This window comes from Perognathus longimembris, chromosome 12, assembly GCF_023159225.1.
Source record: "Perognathus longimembris pacificus isolate PPM17 chromosome 12, ASM2315922v1, whole genome shotgun sequence".
NCBI lineage: Eukaryota > Metazoa > Chordata > Mammalia > Rodentia > Heteromyidae > Perognathus > Perognathus longimembris.
Window position 1 is genome coordinate 67,034,219 of NC_063172.1, and position 24,129 is coordinate 67,058,347.

The 24,129-nt window shown below is 41.0% G+C and overlaps 1 protein-coding gene across 1 annotated transcript in view; it reads left to right on the forward strand.

Annotated features, from left to right (window-relative positions):
• Prex2 (phosphatidylinositol-3,4,5-trisphosphate dependent Rac exchange factor 2) overlaps positions 1-24,129 on the forward strand; it is a 234,051-nt gene that overhangs the window by 68,847 nt on the left and 141,075 nt on the right. The window contains exons 5-7 of the mRNA XM_048358365.1: positions 1,961-2,062; positions 6,841-7,002; positions 16,240-16,373. Of these exons, the coding sequence (XP_048214322.1) occupies positions 1,961-2,062; positions 6,841-7,002; positions 16,240-16,373 (398 nt within the window). The remainder of the gene's footprint in view (positions 1-1,960; positions 2,063-6,840; positions 7,003-16,239; positions 16,374-24,129) is intronic.

Here is a 24,129-nt window from a genome sequence, read left to right on the forward strand (position 1 = left end):
CACAGCCAATCCACCTGGCCAGATCTCCCACCTTTTCCTATAGAATCCCACTCAACACGGTCCCCGCTCTCTTTCCTTGTCCCTCTTTTTCCCTCCTTCCTTCCCCTCTGTCTCCCCGAGCCTCCATCTTGTGCGGGCTGGCAGTTGGCTTTCTCCCCCAACGAAGTCCTTTCTGCCTGAACCCTGTGGTGGGTTTCCTTTCTGGCGAACAGTACAGATAATGGTGTTTTTGAGAACTTCTCCGAGGGAAAGCTTATTTTGTGTACCTGGGGATGCGGCAGGGGATGGAGCTCACAGTATACTTTGCGAGGCATGCACTTTTGCCACTAGGCCATATTCCCAGCCTCACAGTGTACTTTGACCAAATTCTCCCTGCCAGTATCAGTCCTTTCTAACCCTCTCCCTGTTTCCCCCTTCCTTTGAGTGGTTTTTGGTGAGTTTTAAGACACTACTTTCATACATTTATAAAGTACAGTAGTGAGGTTTGAACGCAGAGCTTTGTGCTTACTCAGGCCCCACCACTCGAGCTATGTCTCTAGTGCTGCTTTTTGCTAGTTATTTACAGATGGAGTCTAACAAACTTTTCTTCTCACGCTGCTTCTGAACTGTGGTCTTCTAGGGCTGAGTCTCCGAAGTATCTAGGACGACAGTCAGGGGCCAGTAGGGTGGGCAGGACGCACCCTCTGCCATGACAAAGAGTTCACAATCTAACCTGCGGAAGGAGCTTGAGATGTATTAAAACTCTACATGCATTCTCTTAGGGCTGTCTCTCCCAGAACTAAGTAAGGTCACGTGTATTGGAACACTTGGAATACTGAAAGTATGAGTTGTAAATAATCGTGTTTTTAAAGACTGCTCTGGGGGGGAAATACCATACAGCGATTGAAAGAAGGTTTTGATCACGTGGGGATGAGAGTGGTAATGGAACTACCCCAGAGTGTTCTGGGTAAGAACAGACATTTGCTGCTCTGCCTTTTGTGGTGTCTGAAGTTGTCTCTGTAGCTCTGGTTTTGCTATCTTGGATACGCAGATTGGGGCTGAGGCAGAGCTGTTTGGGACTGTGGAGGACTATTTACATCCTTTCCTGTTTAGCTCTTGCATACTCTCTCAATGACTATGGCACCGTCAAATGTGGCAGTTTGATACCGGAAAGACCTTGTCTTCCCTGATAACTGTCTCTCTGATCGGAATTGGAGGCTTCAAGTGTGTTTCTTGATTGATGACTTGGAGCTTTCTCCTTCCACCTTCTGTGGAGAGCCTAATTGATTTACTCCTCTGATCCTAGCTAGCTGCCTAGTAACTTCAGTGGAGTAGGACAGCAACAGAGGCTTTAGAAATCATTTGCTTGAAATCTGCCGCTTCTTCAGAGAGGAAAATTAGAACTCTGAAATCTGTTCCAGTTGTATTACCAATTAGTGTCAAGCCTGGTGTTGGAGGTTAGAACCAAATTGTGTTTTCCGACACAATGCACTTGTCTCTATGACTAAAATCGGATGGTCTGTCTATCTGTCTCATCTATTATATGCCATCATCTGTCCATCCATCCATCCATCCATCTCTCTGTCATCTATCTCTATAGCTATCATTTATCTCTATCTCTGTCTTTATCTCTACTGTTGTCTTCAGAGTTCATACTCAGAAGAGTGTGAATAAGGCTTTTAAAAATATTTCTATTATCTTTCAGTAGCTATGCAAAGGGCTTGCCACTTACCAAAGCAGTTTACAAATACAGTGCATCTTGATCACTTCAATTTTCTCACCCTCCCTTCCCAATCTACCCATTCCCGTATCTTAATTTTAGCATAGATATTTATTTAGTTATTTTGCCATTTAACAAGGTTCAAAGGTATGCAATGCTGCATGTTTTCTTAGCCACTCAGCATAAGATTTTATGATAGACGAACAGTTTCACCAGCTCAGGTTTGATAAACGTACTTACGGACGCTTCTTTCCACTCCAGAACTGCATGTTGCTCAGCGGGAGAAAGAACACAGAAGTTCCCCTGGAAGGCTATTTAGTAACACCAATACAAAGGATATGCAAGTACCCTCTCCTTTTGAAGGTATTTTATTCTTTGTACCTGCTTATTTTCCTGGTCTTTTAAAAGAGTTACTTTTTAAAGAGCCTAGTATTTATTCTAAAAAAATTTAAGAGCAAAGCATAATTATTGGAAAAATGCTCTGTTTTGGCACAGGTTTACATATGGAGTAGGAAAGAGATCGCTCATTGAAAAGTCACTGAAAGAGGCTTTTAGTACTTTTTGTAGAAGATGCACTCATTTGAGATTGATGTAGAGGACCTACATCAGTTTCAAAATGAGATCTGGCTAAGTCTGTGATGATTGGTTTGTGTAGCACTTTAGCTACCAGGCTCATTATTTTTAGTAAATCAAATGTTGATTTAAAAAAAAAATTTCCAAAACTTTGGTGACTTTCATGATGCCAGTGAAGTTAAAGTCAACATGTCTGAGCTTGGATTTTTTTTTTTTTTAAGTTTTTGGCCAGTTGTGGGCCTTGGACTCAGGGCCTGGGCACTGTTCCTGGCTTCTTTTTGCTCAAGACTAGCACTCTGCCACTTGAGCCACAGCGCCACTCCTGGCCGTTTTCTATATATGTGGTGCTGGGGAATCGAACCCACGGCTTCATGTATACGAGGCGAGCACTCTTGCCACTAGGCCATATTCCCAGCCCTCTGAGCTTGGATTTTAAATCGTTATTGTAAATGAATGCTTTGGGTCAGTATGGAACAATAAATGACAGAAATGGAATGAGATTGCTAGGAACCTGTAAATTTTAAAGACAAGTAATGCAGTACTAATGTCCACAGGCCCGTTGCTTCAGTATAATTGTCAATTCTTTTATTGTGACTAACATATAGTATAGAAATGGTAGCAGTACGTGACAATACAATATTTAGAATCATACACGTTAGGACAGAGCATTTTGGGTGGTAATTAAGCACCGAAGCCTCAAGTTCAAATCCTAAGTGTTTTGCTTACTAGTTCTCTAACTGGCGTGTGCAATCTAAGCCCTTAAAACTTTATTTTTTTAACTCATGAAACAGTGTTGATACTGTAAAAATTATACTTGTACCTAGAACAAGGTATCTATGTATGTGACTGGATATATATTTATATGTATACATTACTTATAGGATTTTCCAGTAATAATTAAATTAACTATTTTATATACACCACTTAGTGTCCTATGGACTCCCTATATGCTAGCAGTTCTTATTCATCTCTTGAATTCTGATTTAATATTTTAATTGTTAGCCAGCATCTAAACTTTGCTTTGTCCATTCCAGTACTAGGAATTAAATGTAGGGCCTCCAGTTCCTGCTTGCCTCTTTGTCATTCAAGGCTGGCGCTCTACCATTTGAGCCACATCTCTCCCTTCAGCATTTTGCTGGTTAATCAGAGTTAAGTCACTCAGATTTATCTCTTGGGGTTGGTTTTGAACTTTGGTCCACAGATCTTAGCCACCTGAGTAGCTAGGATTAGAGGAGTGAGCTACTGGCACCAGACTAACATCCATACTCTTAAAAACACTAGAAATGCCATGAATATAGTAAGTGGTTTCTTAATAGGGTGATTTATAAATGTTTTGCTAGAGTTATTTCGGTGGCTCTGGGGTTTGAACTCAGGGCCTCTTGCTTGCTTTGAAAGCCACACCCCCAACACTTTTCATTTAATTGATTTTAGAATAGCTTGTGAGTACAGTCCTCGTATTTATGCAAGAAATGACAGGTGGGTCTCATTTTGTCCAGCTTATTGTTAAGATAGAGACTTGCCATCTTTTTGCCTGGACTACTTAAAAAATATTTATTGCCAAAGTGATGTACAGAGGGGTTATAGTTTCATATGCAAGGCAGTGAGTACATTTCTTAGGAAACTTGTCACCTCCTCCCTCATTTTTCTCCCCCCACTTCAGTCCCCCACCCCCAGTTGTACAGTTGGTTTACAGCATATTGTCTTCTAAATATTGCTGTTGCATTGGTTTGCCTTTTATCCTTTGCCTCTCCATTTTAATGTTCTCCTTCCCTTCCCTACTTCTAATAAACATTTATACAATACCCAGGGTACCAAAATCAGTTACAGTGACATCAGGGGTAAAACCATGGGGAAGAAAAACAAAAGAAAAAGACATAATTTCACATGTTGAAAATAACACCAACAGTGATAAACCACTTATTTCCATAACTTGGAATTCATTTTGCTTAGCATCATCTTATGTGTTCATACATACATAGCTATTGAGCTATTGTGATCCTCTGCTAGGACTATCCTAGAGGTGTACTAATTATTACCAATGAGGGAAACCATAGAGTCTGTGTTTCTTTGAGTCTGGATCACTTCACTTAATATGATTTTTCCTGGACTGCTTTTGAACTGACATTCTTCTGATCTCTGCTTCTGAGCAGCTGGGAATATATAAGTGAACAATGACTCTTAATTTGAACTCTATAAATAAATAAATATATATTTTTTTCCCTACCATTTTTTGTCAGCTGAATGAATTACCTGTGTAATATTTGTTGAGGAAGAATTACTTCTTGATTAAAAAACAAAAAGAGAATCTAAAGTTGCTTGGCTAAGCCATGAGAAGCCACGCAGGGAAGTGAACATACAATCTCTAGTGTAAAGCTTTGACCCAGTGTTTTCAGGGTCAGGTGTATTCATGCCAACATGATTCTTACTGAGAATTACCATGGATATCCAGCTCAGCGATGCCCTTGGCACGTATATTTAAAACGTCAGTCATTCTATTTTTTGTTTGTTCATGAATCCAAATGCGTTTACTTATTCTGAGAGTAAGAGGCAATGGAGATATTACAAACAACATCTTGGGGCTTGGAATAATGGCCTAGTGGCAAGAGTGTTTGCCTCATATACATGAAGCCCTGGGTTCGATTCCCCAGCAGCATATATATAGAAAATGGCCAGAAGTGGCGCTGTGGCTCAAGTGGCAGAGTCCTAGCCTTGTGCAAAGAGAAGCCAGGGACAGCGCTCAGGCCCTGAGTCCAAGGCCCAGGACTGGCAAAGAAAAAACACACACATACAAACAACATCTCTTGACAAAGTGATTGTTGTTCTACAATCACTCATTTCTTCTGAGGGATGGTCTCAAGTGTTTGGACTGATTTCTCAAATCATGAAGGGTACAATCTTGCCATACAAGATCAGTTTAGAAACCTTTTCAGGAGCAGAGAGAGGAGATTGTCTTCATGAAGACTGGGAATTATCTTCATGAAGAAACATGGAGAAACCTCCATCTATTCACATGGAAGATATTTTGCTGTTTGTTGTACCAGCAGCTGAAAAATAAAAGTGCTAGCATTTTCTTTGATTCTGGGTGGATTTTTACTTACCCAGAGAAAAGTATTGAGGGGATTGGGCTGCAGTGATGAGAAAATATATTTTGAGCTTACTTGATGAACTGAAAATAATTGAGTTGGCCAGTCAACACAAGCGCCAGAGCAAGTAACTTCCCAAATGCTGGGATATTTTATATATATATATATATATATATATATATATATATATATATATATACACACACATATATACACACATATACATATATGTATATCTCTATATGTAGATATACCTATATATCTATGAAGTGGCATATAATATATACATACACATATATGTATATCTGTATCTATATTATATGCCACTTCATTTAATCTAAGTCCCTCTCGCATCTCTGCAGATATCCACTGAGTACCACTTAGAAGTTCTTTTGCTTAGGATGTCTCGAGAGGCCCTATTGTGTCCTTCCCATATTTGCGATGCGGGATAGTTTAGTCGAGCTCCGTTGGGGCTGTGTGAGATGCTGGGTTCTTCCTCGAGGTTAGCACTGTGTGACCGTGTGTGAACATACTGAATGTGGGGTCAAAGTCTAGGGCAACATTTTCCGCCGGGAAACAACTATAGGTCCTGCCTGCCTTCCCATTCCATGTGGAGACTTTTGAGAATCCTCTGGAAGTTTTGCCTTGGGGTTTCTGTCCTGGTGCTAGCACCAGGACGACGGAAACTGTGTGCTGGCAGCGGTTGCGCAGAGACACATGACGAATTAAAACATAATGTGGTCACAACTGTCTAGACAGAGGGTGATCATCTTTAATTTGGTGTCTTCTAAACTACAGCTCACAAGGCCTTGTGACATGCTGGAGAGATTAGAGATTTCTCTAGTTTTACTAATCCCAAATGGAGAAAAATGTAGATAAATGCCCTTCCCCAAGTCCCAAATGTAAAAACCATAAAGAAAGCTACGGGGTATGTGGGCAGGGGCTCATGAGGAGAATGAACCAGGTCATTGGTGACAACAGCACCATCGCCTGTTAGTTAGGGAGATTTGAAGCAATCACAGATTGTTTATGTTGTTGGAGTAGAATCCATACATAAATTCTGCTTTTGCTTGCCGCCTATTGTCATAGTGTCTCCAAAGATGTCACTAAGAGGAATTTAAGTTAGGTTTGAAATTATAGGAAAGATTTATTTGAGAATTAATTCTGCGAAAGACTCAAGGAGAGCAAAACTCACACATACAGCCGTAGTTCTGTGAACCCCAAGGTCTGAGTTGTAAAGCCCACAGTTCCACGCTGCAAGGTGAGAGCCCGGGTGGTGGAGGAGAGACCGTCCCTGGGTTGTGAAAGCCGGCGCTGGCCCGCCCGTGGCTTTGATCCGATCAGAGTGGAGGTGGTGATGTCACCGGCGGGGGGGGGGGGGGAGGGCGGCCGTTCCGATCCCGGTGGCCTTCACTTCCTCCTCCGTCTGCTCCGGCGGGCCGGGGACTGGCCATGAGCAAACACCTCTCCTTTGTGCCCCGGCAGGAGCTGTTGAAGCGGACGCCGCGGAAGCACGGCGACTATGCGGCCGTGAGCGAGGCCCTGCAGGCCATGAAGGCCGTCTGCTCCAACATCAACGAGGCCAAGAGGCGGATGGAGAAGCTGGAGCTTCTGGAGGAGTGGCAGGCACACGTGGAAGGCTGGGAGGTAGGGTGACTGCGCTCAGCACCGCGCCTCCACCCGTGCCTGAGGTCGTGGGCTGTGATCAATTCTGAAAAGGGCTATCTCTTGATTCTGTGTGTGCATGCGTGTGTGTGTGTGTGCGTGTGTGTGTGTGTGTGCGTGTGTGTGTGTGCGTGTGTGTGCGTGTGTGACAGCACTGGGGCTTGACCTCTTGGTCTCTCTTGCTTGGCTTTTTTTGCTCAATGCTGGTACTCTACTACTCGTGTCATATCCGTTTCTGGGTTTTGCTAGTTAAGTGGAGATACGAGTCTCATCGACTTGTCTAGCCTGGCTGTCTTCAAATCGTGGCTCTCAGGTCTTCCTTCGCCTTTTGAGCAGTTAGGATGACACGGGCGAGCCACCAGTGCCCAGCTGTTTTGATCTGTTTTTTAAGGTGACAGGTAATAAACGTAATCTCGACTAGAGAAACTTGTGATGGAGCCAAATAGGTATTGAGGGCTAAGTCTTGGTATTTCCGGATTTGTGCGTCATTAATTATTCTCTGTGCCGTGTTAATTAACATTGGTCAAGCGGTATCTCATCAGACTCCCTGCCTATGAAGTTCATTATGTGTGGTCTTTTCAGACCTTAGCGAGTTGATGGTTGAAGTCCACTTTAAGTCTACCTCGTCTGTCTGTTTTGATTTATTTCCAAAAGGAAGAAACCCTGTGATTTGGTTGTTAAAGTTGATTCAAGATAGAAAAAACGAACAGTCTCATTCACTCTTGAGGCAAGCTCTTCCCCCTGCCTGGGAGGCGGCTTCACGATGCCCTCGGCCGGCCTGGAAATGGAAATTGCTGTCCTTCGCCTCAGCTGCCAGAATGCCGAGGCGATCGGAGGGCTCCACCAACCTGGGAACGAAAGGTTTTTTTTCCCCTAAAGGTGTTTTGTTTTGTGTTTTTTTTTTTTAATAATACAGCAAGTGAAGAATGTAGTTTTGAGTTTGAAAGATGTTTTCAGCTGTGCGTCATTAAAATCCCAGTTATTTCATGTGGTTGGAGTCCTGTAGTACTTCATTGTGACGAGCAAACAGCCCCCCAGAGCCCCAGGATTCTGTATTTAAATGTCCTGAATTTAAGTGAGTGTGAGCTTTCCACTTGTACACATTTTCTCATGTTATGAACAAACAGTTAACCTAATAAGCCATTCAAAAGTAAGCGAGATTGACTGCTTCCCGGCCAAATACCATATCACATGGATTCTAATAGATTCAAATCTTTAGGGATTTCTAGCTGACTAACTCGTTTTCTCGTCTTCAGTATGTCGGTTTTCATTTGAAACTAAAATCCTATCTGGACAGACATTCAGAGAATCCTCCAGCATTGGCCTGAGGCATTCCAGTTGTTCACAGTCTCCTCCGCCCCCTTCCGATGCTCCCAGGCTAGGCTCTGACTGAGCTTCCTCTTGGTCAACCACTGCAAGTGTCCGGGGCGATCTTTGGTTTGGGGCGCGAATGCTATCTCTTTCAGTCAGTTAGGATGTTTGTGTGTTTTGTAGCTGATTCACGATGATAATTCTTTTCCTGGGGAGCAGTTATCCTGCTGGGTTGAGAAAAATGGGAGTGAAGTTTGCTTTTGCAGTTCTGTTGTCACTCAAAGGTTGGGAGAAAACCCAAACTCCTTAAATTGCAAGACTCGTCCGTGAACTTTGCCAGGCCTTTCACTAAAACAAGGACTTCAAATAAACTCTTTTCAGCACTTTGGGGAAATGGAACCGCCACCAGTGTGTGTCCTTCTGGTGTGTGTTCTAAAGGCAGAGTCTGCTGCAGAAACTAGAGATTCCTTCACTCGGTTGCTATGGTTTGACACTGTATGCACCCGCTACTCAGAGGAAAAGCACATGTGCGGAGTCACGTGTGGGTGACCACAGAGGGTGCCTCAACTTTCCAGCTACCATAGTTCAGAGCTTCCGAAGAACCCCAAGTGCACATGCTGAGAACTTAGTGCCAGGTCTGTGGTGCTGTTGGCAGACAGCGGGAGGAAGCTTGCTTACTGGAGGTGTGTTCTCGAAGCGGGTATTGGGACTCTTGCTCTTCCCTGTTTCTCTCACTTCCCGGCCAGCAGTCGCCTCTACTATATACCTGCTCTTACCACGATATTCTGTGCTGTCACAGGTCCAAAGCCATATGGCCCAGTAACTGTGGAGCCAAAGTAATAATTCGATTTCTTTCAGGTGTGTGTTACAGGGACAGGAAGCTGACTGACACAACAGCCTTTCTGTTACAGTACTGAGTGCAAGAGAAATGGATCATCAAAGCGGAAGAAACAGTGGAGCTTGGCTATTCTGTAGAATATTCGGGGAATCAGAAAGAGCTGTATCTCCATCAAGGATAGAAGCTGTGTGAATAGGAACCATTAGTTCCCGGGAGAGAGACGACACGAATTCCGCTTGAGTAGACCTTGCTAGTGAGTGTGTGAGATAGAGCCAGGCAGGGTGCTCAGAGTTAGGACTCTTCTTGCTGCAGCTTGGAGCAGGGCTCCTTTATCAGAATCCCGGGTCCTCTTTGCCTTTCACCACTGTGGAGAGAGGGGGAAGCTATGGGCGTCGTCTGTGAAGCTTAGGAGAAACAGAGTCAGAGAGGAAAGAAGAATGTGTTCAAGAGGTATTTTTGAATCGCTCACAGGACTTAGTGCGCATTTTGGGAAACAGTCGTTCTTACGGAGACTGTATTGAACTCGGTTTAGATGTAGATGGCCTGATAGTTTCGGAATCCAGTACTTTCTGAACAGGTTGAGACTAGGAGCCTTGGGTAAGTGGTAGAAAAATAGTTTCCTATCAAGTTCATTCTGTAAGCTCCTGCAAGCCTTCTAGGATTTTTCAGGAAGGACACTTGTGTCAGTAACTAAAAGTGCTTTGAATGGCAACTCAAGTCTGACACACAATGCGTGTGCACTGTTTTCAACTCAGATAAAATTGTGCCATATACGTCAATTAATGTCCCATTAATGAAATGAACTTGTGTCCTTTTATAACCAATCCTCACTAACTCTACCAGCTTGAATTTGGAACTACTAAATCCTGTATATGGAATGTAGGCACACAAGCAATTGAAATTTATTCTCTCCAAATCTTATGCCACTAATTAAAAAAAAAAAAAAGAGTGTAGCTTCTGAGCAGACTCCAGCTCCTTCCTTGGAGGCAGACCCCTCAGACATCTTTAGTTTGTTTGTTTGTTTTTTCCCATCCTGGAGTTTTAACTCAGGGCTTGGGCACTGTCTCTGAGATTTTTTTGATCGAGGCTAGCTAGCATCTACCACTTGAGCCACAGCACCACTTCTGGCCTTTACTGAGTAGTTAATTGGAGATAAGAGTCTCATAGACTTTTCTGCCCAAGCTGGCTTTGGACCATGATCCTTCGATCTCAGCCTCCTGAGTAGGTAGGATTACAGGTGTGAGCCACCAGGCCTGGCTGGCCAACATCATTTATATATACTTTGCATAATTGCAAAAGTCAAATGGAGTAAGTGAAAAATGCACCGAATGTCATAAAAGTCTCTACAGATGGGAAGCAGTATTTTACAACTTTGCTTTAGCACTTTGAATTTTACTCATGACAAATGCTGCATTATTCCCCCACAGTCTATGCACCTATCCAATGCGGCTGCCTTTCTTAATGTTATATGAGTCTATGGTGTGAGAAGTAAAAAGTTAACTCGATAGAAACAATGAAAAACTAGTGTCAGATTTCAACAAGGACAGCAGGAAGCAGTAGGCAGTCTCATTAACACTGCACTTGAAATGAACAGGCTCTGGTAATAGTTTTAGCCTTCTCTAGGTTCATTAGAAATTCAACACCTAAATCTAAGATCTCACTTGCTCTCTTTTTTTGGTATTTTTTAAAATTTAATTTTATTGTCAAGGTGATGTATAGAGGGGTTACAGTTACTACACAAGGTAGTGAGTACATTTCTTGTCAAACTTGTTATCCCATCCCGTGTTTTTTTTTTCCCACTTTACCTCCTGCCTCATACTCATCCCCCCCAGTTGCACAATTAATTTCCCACATATTGTCTTGTGGGTTTCGCTTGGCATTGGTTCACCCTTTATCCTTTGTCTCACTGTTTAGATGTTTCCCTTCCCTTCCCTAATTCAGATAAACATATATACAATATCCAGGGTACAGAAATCAAATACAGTGACAACACAGAATAAACAATAGGAAAGAAAAATGAAAGAAAAAGAAATAATTTCACATAGTTCATTAAAAACAACAGCAATGAAAAAACCTCTGCATTCCATATCTTGGAATTCATTTCACTTAGTTTTATCTTACATGATCATATATACAAAGCTACTGAGCTATTGCAATCCTCTGCTAGGACTATCCTAGCCATATACTAATTATCACCAACGTCGGAAACCATGGAATCTGTTTCTTTGGGTCTGGCTCGCTTCACTTAGTATGATTTTTTTCCAGGTCTTTCCATTTCCTTAAGGATGGCGTGATGTCATTCTTTCTGATGGATGCATAGAATTCCATTGTGTGTATATACCACAATTTCTTGATCCATTCATCTACTGAGGGGTATCTGGATTGGTTCCATAGCTCAGCTATGGTAAACAATACTGCAATGAACATGGTTGTGCTGGTAGCTTTAGTAGAAGGCAGAGGACCTTTCATTTTCCTTTAAGGGAAATAGGGTGATTCCTCCATGTATATAATCTAACAAAATCCCTGAGGCTAGGCGCTCAGAGGAGACTGGATGTCAGAGCTATCTGCTCAGCTCTGGTGAGGGCCTCACAGCAGTTGGGGTGCATGAGTAAGGGATATAGAAGAGGGATTTGGGGCATTCTAGCCTCTCCTATGACAGACACTCCATTCTTGTGGCCACTGATCCAGTGAGACTTGCATTAATATATCCCGACACTAATGCTCAAGATGTTATTCACATGCGCTACTTGCTGATCTTAGGTTTTACTACCTCAGTTCTGCTGTCTAGGGACCCAATCTCCAGTCATGGTGCTCTGGGCAATAATCATGTGTCAGTTGTAGCTGAAAGTCTCAACAGTTTGGAGAAGTTATAATGCCCATCCTTCAGACCTAAGCTCGAGGGCTGTCTGCCTCATCTGAATTTGTACAGCTAACAGCTGGCAAAAATTTAGATGTTCAAGTTGGCAAGTCATAGAAAAGTATAGCCAACTCTTTCGGTTAAGTTTGTTTACATTCTTGTTCATTGACAAGTCCTAGGAATTAGGACTCAGCCAGCATTTGTGGAGTAACTGGCATAGAACTATAGTTTGTGTTTAACGATTCATCTTTCAAAAGTTATGCCTTTACGATATTTTGTCTATGAATATTATCTACAATTAAGGACACTCATAAAACATAAAGGTAACTATATGGAAAGGATGACTAGACTTTAGTTAGAAAATGTATGAGATGTCATGTCAGAGTTGCTGATTCCTTTTCTTGGTTCAGCCATCCTCAGCTTTGGTCTGCTTCTTGGTTGATGGATTGTATCATAATATTAACTTTTAGAGTTACATTAAAGCATTTTCATGCAGGAATATCAATAAATATTACACTGTTCAATAATGCAGCTTTTGCCTGCCTTCCTGCTGTCCTTCCTTCCTGCCTCCCTGCCTGCCTTCTTTCCTTCCTTTCTTCCTCCCTCCCTCCCTCCCTCCCTCCCTCCCTCCCTCCCTCCCTCCCTCCCTCCCTCCCTTCTTTCCTGCTTCCCTGCCTCCTGCCTTCCTTCCTGCCTGCCTGCCTGCTTTCCCTTCCTGCCTGCCTGCCTCCCTGCCTTCTTGCCTTCCTCCCTCCCTCCCTCCCTCCCTCCCTCCCTCCCTCCCTCCCTTCCTGCTTTCCTGCCTGCTTTCCTTCCTGACTGCCTGCCTTCTTGCCTTCCTTTCTTCCTCGCTTCCTCCCTCCCTCCCTCCCTCCCTCCCTCCCTCCCTCCCTCCCTGCCTTCCTTCCTTCCTGCCTTCTGCTTTCTTTCTTCTTTTTCTTCTTTTCCTTTTCTTTCTCCAGTCTGGAACCTTGGACTCAGTGGCTAGGTGTTTCCCCTTAGCTGTTTTGCTCAAGGCTGTTGCTCCCCGTCTTGAGCCATATCTCTACAACTAGCATTTTGCGGTTTATGGGAGATAAAAGTCTCATGGACATTCCTGCCAAACTGGCTTTGAATGTAATCCTCAGATCTCAGCCTTTTGAGTAGCTACTATTACCTGCATGCTCAGCTAGTAATGCATCTTTAAGTCCTTGTTATGTTTGTTTGAGATCAGTCTTTTTAATCTGGAAAAAAATTTAATAAATGATAGGAGGAGGAATTATGTGAATTAAAAATGTTGGGAAGTAGATTCAAGATAATTGGAAGATGTGACTGATCGAGATGTATTATATTTATAAACTGCTTTATTAAATAGCAGCTCATTTGTACATCTACATAAAGATAATAAAAATGATACTGAGAAAGAAAAAATAAGAGATAATTATTGTGTCTTAGAAAATGAAAAAAGACTTGGACTTCTCTCGATTACCTTTGCAATGTGGAGAAATACAGTGCTCCAGGAACACTTGGAAACCACTTCTTGTTGGGGTTGCAGTCTTCTTTGCCTCCATTGGAGTAGATTTATGGCTGATAGGCATAAATAGATTTCATAGAACATAGACTTCAGTCTATGTTCTCTTATTATTTCTTGAGTTGAAATCTTCCAGAGCTTGGTGATGAGACTGTCCCTTCTTGTTTGCTGTTCTAGGTGATTTGGTAGGTTAACAAAAATTATGTCCTGCTTTGAGGTGGGGTTAACTTGTTGATAGCTGCTGTTATTTGGGTGTGAGGTTCTGAGACCACTGAAAATGAATTCACTTGAACAGATGAACACATTTTCATTAAGCAGGAGTGAGAGAGACTTTGGAAATGTGTCTTGATAAAATGAATATTTACACTACTGGTTTCTTTAATCTTCTATACAATAGAATTGAGGTTATAATTTTACTTAACAATCTGAGCCTCAAAGAATGAATCAAATGCTAAGTTTTTGGGATATGATAGACATTATGTGACAAGATTGCATAATGAATCTATAGGAATCTTTATTTCATGTTTGCTGTCCTAGTATTTCAAAAGACTTTTAAATAAAAAAATTCCGCGGCTTCATCAGATTCCTCAGGAGATTCCTGTGATATTGAAATGATTCTCTTTTGAAATCTCCATCTTGTCATCTTTCTTGTCAGTTTTCTTCTCTTCCACTGTGAATGGGTCTAGCCTGTTACATCTTTGTCATGCATTACACACCGGTGTGGAGTTTTCAGCACTTTATGTAATCTTTCATCTTTTCCAAGATGGTAGTTTCTCTTTGCAGTTTGAGTTTTCCAGATGGATTTGCAACATCTAGCTGGCAAGTTGATCAAGCTAGACCCTTGGGTTAAGTAGAAAGTACTAATAATGGAATCTAATTTTATGCTAGTCAATTAACAAAACGTAGCTTCATATTATAATACGGTCAACTTGGTCGAGATTTATACCCACAGAAAGGAGTTTTAGCACATTGCTTGACATGTAGAAATGTTTAAAAACTAACTTTACATTCATCTTGCTCAAGTTTTTACTGTACATGCTTATGAAATAGCCAAATATGTATTTGTTAAAGATTAGATATTTAGAATTAAAAATTAGCACTGATTTTTTTTAAACAGACCAAATGCTAACCAGGAAAAGGAACGCAAAGATTTAAAGAAATATTCAGTGGTGATGAAATACACAGTAGATATATTTCAGAGAAAGGGTTCACAAAGACAAACTATTCCTAGACAGGGTGGAGGAAATCTGCCTAGGGGCTTTGGAAAATACAGTTTTAAGATAAGGTTCCTGTCATAGTTAGCTCCATTTTTTTTTTTTTTGGTTTTCATTGTATTCTAACCTTTTTCTAAGAAAGGAATGCTATTCATTATGAATAAATAGTAAGAAATCATTACTACTAGAAGTAAGTCTTATCTTCATATTCCATGATCCACTTTATTTAATGAACACAAGACTGAATACAGAATATACAAAATATGTAAATATTTCTCATATAAATAATCAGAATGCAATGAAAATGAAAAGGGAAGTGTCTAAAACTTGAAATGCACTTGTGCTACAGATAATCATGTTACCATAGTAAGATTCTTTTACTAAATTTTCATTTTAAACATTTAAAGTAGTTTCTTATTGTAGAAATTTCTTTTTGTGCCAGAGTAGCCATTTTAACTTAAAATTTTTATAATGACCCCAGAACTATATTGGGACGATTAAGGAAATAAGAATTTTTAAAATATTGTTCTGGATTTTCAATGCCAAATACATAATATCAGAATCTTTGGTTTAAACAAAAACCTGAAATTGACCTCCAGATTAAAAGAAATCAGACACATTTATAACTGAAATTCTCTTGCAAAGAACAGCTAGCGATCTCAACCACAAACCCTTCTTTTTAATGCATTAGTTATGATAGGTTAGGTTGTGGCCACAGATGACTGTTATAGCAGCTGAAACAGACATGCATGGCACTGGCTCGCTCGAGTCCGGTGAGTGTGTCTGGAAATGTGTACACTGATGTGAGGGGGAGATCACCTTCCTTCAGGAATCTGGAGCCGCTTCTCCTGTGCGGCTTCCCCCCCCCCCGCCCCCCCCTTTTTTGTCATGCATTGTGTGATTTCGGTGGGCACTCAGGAAGCATTGGTTTCAACAATAAGTGTATCGCTTAGTTTCAAAATAAAATAAGTGAGTTGATATTGTGTGCTTACATAGGCACGCGTACATAAATTCTTAAAGCTCAGACGCGACGTGTCTGCGAGTCCTGACCAGGGGCCTGGAAAAGAAAGGAGACTTCATTCAGAGTCACATTCAGACTGACATTCACACTGGTACTCTGAACTTATTAACCCAATACATATATTGCTTTTTAATTTTTAACGTTTTTTCTTTTTCTTTTCCTCTTTTTATTTTTTGTTCGTGCTTAACTCAGGGCCTGGGCTTTGTTGCTTAGCTTTTTTGGTGAAGGTTAATGTTTGAGCCACAGCCGTTTCCTATATTCTTAAAACAAAAATGTGGTAATTTTTAAAACAATCATACTTCCAAGTAGAAGTATAATGACATTCTAGCATTTTCATGAGGGTACCAGCATGGCGCCATGGTAGGGCATCGTGGCCTGCACCCCCGAAGCCCGGGGTTGGTTCTGCAGGGCCAGCGTGGCAAACGATGGAGTGATCAGGCGTGACCGTTCTCTCTTCTCTCGACCTAGGGCTCCAACATCACTGACCACTGCACTGAGATGCTGATGTGTGGGGTCTTACTGAAAATTTCTTCTGGAAACATTCAAGAACGGGTGTTTTTTCTCTTTGATAACCTTCTGGTGTACTGCAAAAGAAAGCACAGGTAAGATCACGAACAGGCCACGCTTCAGAACTAGCTTTCGTTTGTCTCATGGGGCCCCCCTCGAGCTCAGTTCCTGACCAGCCCATGCCGCCCTCCCCGTCACCTGCGTGCCGGCCCTGACTGAAGTCCACCGTCCTCTCAAGACGCGGCTTCTTCACAGCCTTCCTGCGGAGCGCAGGTTCCTCCTAACCCCAGCGTCTTCCAGGAGAGGCTGTCAGTCTGTCTTTCCTGTTTCCTGGTCCTCCTTATGAACCATGGCCTTCTTTCTTCTCCTTTGAGAATCCTGGCACATTACTCTTTCCTGTTCTCTGATGTCCCTGGTGACCCCCCTTGGTACAAAGCATTTCCTTGCTGCACCGGCGTTCAGAGATGGTTTAAGCTCTTTGCCCACTTTATTTGCATTCTACTCTAGTCACTGTTTTGGAGCTGTTGAACATTCACATAGGTAGATGATCCAGCTAGAATTTGGGGCCTGAAAGCCCACTCTCTCTCTATGCGCAACCATCCTCTGCTCCATTGCACCCGAGCCCCCTGTTCTAGGGTTGTACCTATAGTTTGTTAAGACCAGCAGTTGTGAAATTAGAATGTATATTTGAAGCATCCCAACCTGAATACCACTACCATCTTTCCAGCTCTCCTTTCCTGGTATCCCACTGAAGTTATTCTTTGATTCTGTAGCTGTGCCTCTGAGTATCATCTAATATCTCTTTATCATAAGCAAAGAGATGGTCTTAAGGTTTTACTAGTTTCCATAGTAGCATTTAACTTAGTTGAATAGCCTGCGTGTGTGTGTGTATAATATTCATGTGTGTGTGAGAGAGAGACAGAGAGAGAGAGAGAGAGAGAGAGAGAGAGAGAGAGAGAGAGAGAGAGAGTCCTTGTGCTTAAACTCACAGCCTGGATATTGTCCCTGAACTTTTGTGCTTAAGCCTAATACCCTGCTATTTGAGCCAAAACCCCACTTTTGGCTTTTTTAGTGGATGATTGAAAATAAGAGTCTCATAGCCTTTCCTGTCCAGGCTGGCTTCAAACCACAGTCACAGATCTCAGCTTCCTGAGTAGCTATGATTACAGGCATGAGACATAGCTTCTTGGCTTAGTTGAGTATACTTAAGTCCTGATCTGCATCTGGAATACATTGGTTTTGGTGAGATGCTACCAGCAGACTTCATGCAACAGAGGAAACATGACTAGTGGTTTCTGAGTGATTGTGTATGCTCTGTTCAGAAGTCAGGAAACTGTCCGAACATTTTCTGGTAGAATGAGAATGAGACACTGGCTGAATTTATGGTAGAATCAATAGAGTACCATTTTTTGATTCTTTAGATGAATTTTCCTAAGTTAGTAAAGAATCGACAGCTATATCGATGACATGTGGGAATTCTACTGGGTGGAATGTTGCATCAGAATTCTCTTCTAGGAGATGTTAATTTAAAAAATGTGACAACAGGAAGTGAGAAATGAGGAAAAAAACAGACCTGCAACATGGACTTTCATGAAAGAAACCTAGTTTGGATTACAAGGAAAAGATAAATAAGTGTTCCTATTTCATATATATATATATATATATATATATATATATATATATATATATTATATGCATTTTGAGATGTGGTTTTGCTCTGCGGCCCAGGCTGAGCTCACACTCACAGGCTTGACGTGGTCCTCTTGCCTCTGGCCCCCAGGTGGCTGCCACGGGAGCCTTACACCACCACATACCCAGCTCAGAACTCCTTTTTTACCACATGGAAAATCGAACCTCTCTGTTTGTTCTGCTGAGCATATCTAAATTCATTTTATTTGACAGAAAGGTTGGAATTAGTGGAGGAGGTTTGATGAAGATGGAGGAGATGCCATTCATTTTAGTGGGCTCTTTAGTTTTTAATGAATGTGTACTTTATTATAAATTGTAATGTTAATCCAGGCGTTTGGGGTGGAATTATTAAAAGCAACTATGAGAATGAGGTTACTTTTATTAGAGTTTATCTTACCCATATTTATAAATAAAATCTGTCTCTATGTATGTATACCGTATACCTGGCATCAAATCCAGAGGTGTTCCAAAATTAACGTCGTTGTACAAATGATTATATGGAATGGTCTTATGAGTGTAATTATTAAATGAATACAGCAACCAAAAGAGTCCCACAAAATAGTAATCTTCCTGAGTAACTGATATCTCTATCAAAGTGTAGTTAGAAGTGGAAATAAGTGATTAGATTTGATATCTCCGTTTGTTTTCAGAAAGTCCTATACTTTTATCACAAGAGACAGTTGTCTGGTATATTTGTCTTCATGCTAGAGTTCATTCATTTGCCCTAGATGAGGCCTCTCAACTCGGCATCTTTCAGTACTGTTAACTTTAGATTAGAGCATGTATTAATATGATGTTATTTAATCTTGGCTTGTATAAAGGTCAAACTAAGCTTTATAAAATAGTATCATATTAGAGTTAGTCATTTGAAATTTATGTTTTGTACTCAGTAGCTTAAAAACTCTATGTCCATTTAAATATTCCTTAATACTGGATTTTAGGGTTGTTTCCAGGCTTTCTTTTTTCTTTTTTTCTTATTTATTGTCAAAGTGATGTACACAGAGGTTACAGTTTCATACATTAGGCATTGGTGTTTCCAGCCTTCCTGCAACTGTTCATATATCCTCAAAAACATGAAACACATAATTAGTACAAAAGTGATATAAGGAAGCTATGCAAATATGACTATTACAATACAGAACAAAATTATATACAACCCATAAGTTTTACAATCTTTGTACATCAGTGTAGTAATTTTCTTAGGGAATCAAAGATCTCTCAATCTAAACTAAATGTTTACACACACAGCACATACACATATTGATTGGTTAATAGAATCATATTAAATATAAATATCTCCAAGTCAAGGTAAATAGACAGAGATTGTATAACGTTTGAAGAAGGATCACAAAGAAAATTAATACTTCAGAGAGCATGAATCAATGACGGATCCATATACACACTCATACAAACACGCATACACATGCAGGTGTGCTTGTGCACGCACACACACACACAAACACACACACCTGATTGTTTTAAAAATAATGTGCCAGCTTCCAATAAAATTTTTCTTGTGAGATACCATACTCTTCTTTACCTGGTAGAGCACATAATTTCCTGCGTATTAATTTACCTTAGAAGTGTAAAAATGATAACATGATGACTTAATTATCAAATAATTTAAAGAAGGAAAAATTAAAAAAAAATTAAAATTCTGCTGTCTGGCAAATATCCTCAATGATTATAAAACACAAACCAAATACCTGCAAATGTCCTACTGCTGATTTACATGGCTACTGGTCCAGATTTCTAATTTATAGCATGCATATTCATTATTATTTTCATAATAATATATAACATTTAGAGATTCCTTTCAAAATGAACAGGGGAATACAATATGGGACAAGTTTGGAGCTGATAATTTTCCAGTCTTTAATGACTCAGTTTTCTTCAGTAGTGACACAAGACTATTCATGTTTTGTTTTTTTTTTACTTTATTGTACAGATGATGTACAGAAGGGTTACAGTTAAATAAGTCAGGTAATGAGTACATTTCTTTTTAAACAGTGTCACCTCTTCCCCTCATTTTCTCCTAGTTTGTCCCTCTTAATCTGACCCACCCATTGAGATTGTATGGTTCATTTTCAAGATAGTGCCCAATGCGTGTCACAACTGCATTTGATCACCTTTTGTGCCACCATTTCTGTGCTCCTCCGTTGGCCTTTCCCAAACAGATAAACTTACATATAAGACAGAAGGTACAGAAAATAAAAACAGCAACAAAGTAGAAGACAAAAACAAGAAAATATCCAATAGACCACAAACTAGACCACACTGAAGCTACCAGCACAACCATGTTCATTATAGTATTGTTTACCGTAGTCATGATATGGAATCAACCCAGATGCCCCTCGGTGGATCAAGAAATGTGGTATATAGACGCAATGGAATTCTATGCTTCCACCAGAAAGAATGTCCCGTTCATACAAAAATGGAAAGACGTGGAAAAAAATTACATTACGTGAAGTAAGCTAGACCTAAAGGAACATAGGTTACATGGCTTCCCTCATTTGTTATAACTAGATTGTGCCTAAAAATCTACAGGTAAACACACTAGATGGTAAAAGACAAAAAAGTACACTTGGACATGATAAATTATGCGGAAGTCTAGACATTCACACAGTGCATCCAAAGGAGGATATTCTTAGGAGAAGATTACAAAGGCTCAGTTGCTATTTGCTGTATGATCATATAAAATATTTATTTAAAGAAACTCCAGGAAATGGAAACAAATATGTTTCTTTTTTTGTAAAAGACTCAGTTTAAAAAATTGTTATTGTGGGCTGGGAATATGGCCTAGTGGCAACAGTGCTTGCCTTGTATACATGAAGCCCTAGGTTCAATTCCCCAGTACCACATATATAGAAAAGGCCAGAAGTGACGCTGTGGCTCAAGTGGTAGAGTGCTAGCCTTGAGCAAAAAGAAGCCAGGGACAGTGCTCAGGCCCTGAGTCCAAGGCTCAGGACTGGCAAAAATAATTGTTATTGTAAAGTGTGTACAGAGTGGTTACAGTTATATAAGCCAGGTGATGGATACGTTTCTTTGTGAGCAGAGTCACCTCTTCCCTTGTTTTCTCCCAGATTGAAGAGGGATTGGGGCAGACAAGCCAGGCTTCTGCAGTGTTTTCCAAGGAAGGAGGCCTGGAGGGGGCCATATCTCAGGACCCCTCCTTAGGCTCATCTTCTACTTCAAGTAGGCATTTCACTGCAAAGGAGAGGAGGAGAGGGGCTCTTGCAGAGAGTGGAGGGGCCCCACTTGAGGTATGATAGGTGGGTGGCGTCAGATGATCAGCTACTCAACATTTCCATAATGTTTCATTGCTAGGCAGACTTGTGTTAGTGAGGCAAGTCGAAGTGTCTAGGTCAATTGAGATCTCTCGAGTGACTTGGTGTTTTCTTTTCCCCTTGAGTTATTTTTGAGACTCCTTGTTTAACTAAACAAAAAGTTAAAACCTCTTTCCTTGTTTAGAAGTCCTAATTCATAACTACTTAATTCTGTGTTGTAAATGCGTGTCTCTAAAGGCGGAATTTTGTTTGTATTGTCACATTTTCTAAGATTGAACACTCTCGGTAGACATGTTATGCAAAGGTTCTGCATTACTTTAAGAAGAAGGCCTTTCAAAAGGATTATACACGTGTTGAGAGGCTCCTTCAACAAGCATGCAGTAAGTGTATTGTACAAACAATATAGGAAAGGATTTTTACAGCTGTATCTCTCTCAGCTGAGGAACCTCTAGTACAGTCTCTTTCTTTGCAGAAGGATCTGCAGAACTAATTGAGTTTGTTTATCAGAGCTTGAAAAAAAAAAATGGAATTACCAGCTACTGAAAAATGAGAAAGGAAGGTAACGGAAACCAGCTCAACCTTAAAAGAACCAGGCTTTCGTGCCTGCTAGTTTGACAACCTTGGTGTGGGGTAAACTCTATACCTGTTTTCTCACTGGAGGACAATGGATTTTAAAATACGACGCCTCTCATCAAATCCAGTGCCTCTGCTCCTCTCATTTGAAGAGGACTCATTGTCCTGTTGTTTTTCAAGAATTATCTTTACGTAGGTGTGCGAAAGGGTTTGATTCAAGGTTGTGAGGACATTGGGTCCTCACCAGTGCCGTTCCATCTCTCTCCACCGCTCCCAACCCTACCCACCTGTGCCCTCAGTTTACCCGTTTGCATTTCACACAGGCTCATGGAGTGTTCTGCTTGTAATCGTCCTCCCTTCCTCTTTGTCCATCCGTCTGCTATCCCTGTGACCTCCCCTCCACACAGACACGTTCCGGCTTCAGCTTTGGAAGTTTGTTGTTCAAAGGACTCACAGTGCTAGAATCTTCCCCTGCATTTTTCATGTTAGTTAATACTGTTTTCATATGTACAAATAAACCGAGCACTTTCATCATCATGTTCCCTCTCTCTTCCCACTTGCCCCTCCTGCTAGCGCCCCTCCCCAACAGAGCCTCGAAAACAGAGACTTGTTTTACTTTCATGTCATTTATTACATTTCACTGGGTTTTTATTGTGCCAGGGGAGTTTCATCATGGCACTTCAGGCCTTCATATATTATATTTTCATCACAATACCCCTCTGGTTTTGCTTTCTCTTTTCTTGTTCCACCTACTCCCTATTGATGAACCACTTTCACTGAGATTCCTCATGTTATTTTCATATACAGTTGCAATGTTTTTAGAAACTTTTTTTTTAACCAGTCCTGTAGCTTGGACTCAGGGCCTGAGCACTGACCCTGGCTTCTTTTTGCTCAAGGCTAGCACTCTGCCACTTGAGCCACAGCACCACTTCTGGCCGTTTCCTATATATGTGGTGCTGAGGAATTGAACCCAGGGCTTCATGTATACGAGGTGAGCACTTTACCACTAGGCCATATTCCCAGCTCCATATTCTTTCCCTTTTTCTTGTTTCATCTGCCCCTGCCCATACCCTAAACAATTCCATAGTTATAATCATGTTCTGTGTACATATAAGTGTGTCTACAGGTGTAATACTTAAGTACATCTCCGTGAATGTATGTGATCTTTAACTTCCACACATGGGTGAAAACAGATCATATGTAGATTTGAGAATGCTTTGTTTTTAGGCTTGGCTTTATTCCCAAATCCATCCATTATTCTGCAAATGCCATGATCCCATTTACCTTTATGGCTGTGTAATATTCCATGGTATGCATATACCATATCTTCTTTATCCATTCATCTGTTGTTGGATATCTTTAAGCCAGTGTTTAAGTTAAAAAAAATCGGGTGCAGCAGTTATATCCTGCAAATTAACTGGTGCTGATATGAATGAAATGATTCAGGGAAAATCATCAAGCTCCAAAACCTTTGATAATGTTGAGTGCTTTCAAATAATTTCTTTTTTATCTTCATTGAAAAGGTGATAAGCAGGGGTGTTACAGTTACATAAGTAAGGTAATGATTACATTTGTTTTTAAACACTGTCACCCCATTCCTCATTTTTCTCCTGCTTACCCCTCCCTACTCCCCGACTCCCCCCAAGTTGTAAGGTTCACATCTCAGCTAGCATCCGTGAGTATAACTGTTGCATTAGTTCATCCTTTGACCTGCTGTTTCTGTGATTCCCTTTCCTTTCCCCTGGTTGAATAATCTTTTATACAGGACACAAGGTACGGAAAGCTAAGAGAGAATGAAAGGAAAAGGAGAAAGAAAGAAAGAATTCTACGTACAGGACATAATAAGAACCTCTTGTTTCCATAACTTGGAGTTCATGTTGATATATTTCATTATATATGGTCCTATGTATTGAGCAGTTGGATTGTTGAGATGCCCTGTTAAGAATATCATTGGCATATTCTAGTTCTTACAAAGGATGGAAGTGATGCAACTTACTTTCCTTTGGGTTTGGCTTACTTCACTCGATATAATTTTCTCTGGGTCTTTCCGTTTTCTTACGAATGGGGCAATGTCATTCTTTCTGATGGAGTCGTAGGACGTAGCTAGCAAGATACCTAGATGGCCCACAGACTGGGGGAAGATCTCTAGCCATACAGCAGGCAAGGGCCTGATGTCTAAAATATACCTACAGCTCAAGAAATTAAATTCCCGAAAAACAAACCCCCAAAGAAACAACCACCCCACTAACAAGTGAGCCAGAAACCTAAAGAGAGACTTGTCTGAAGAGGAAATACGGCTAGC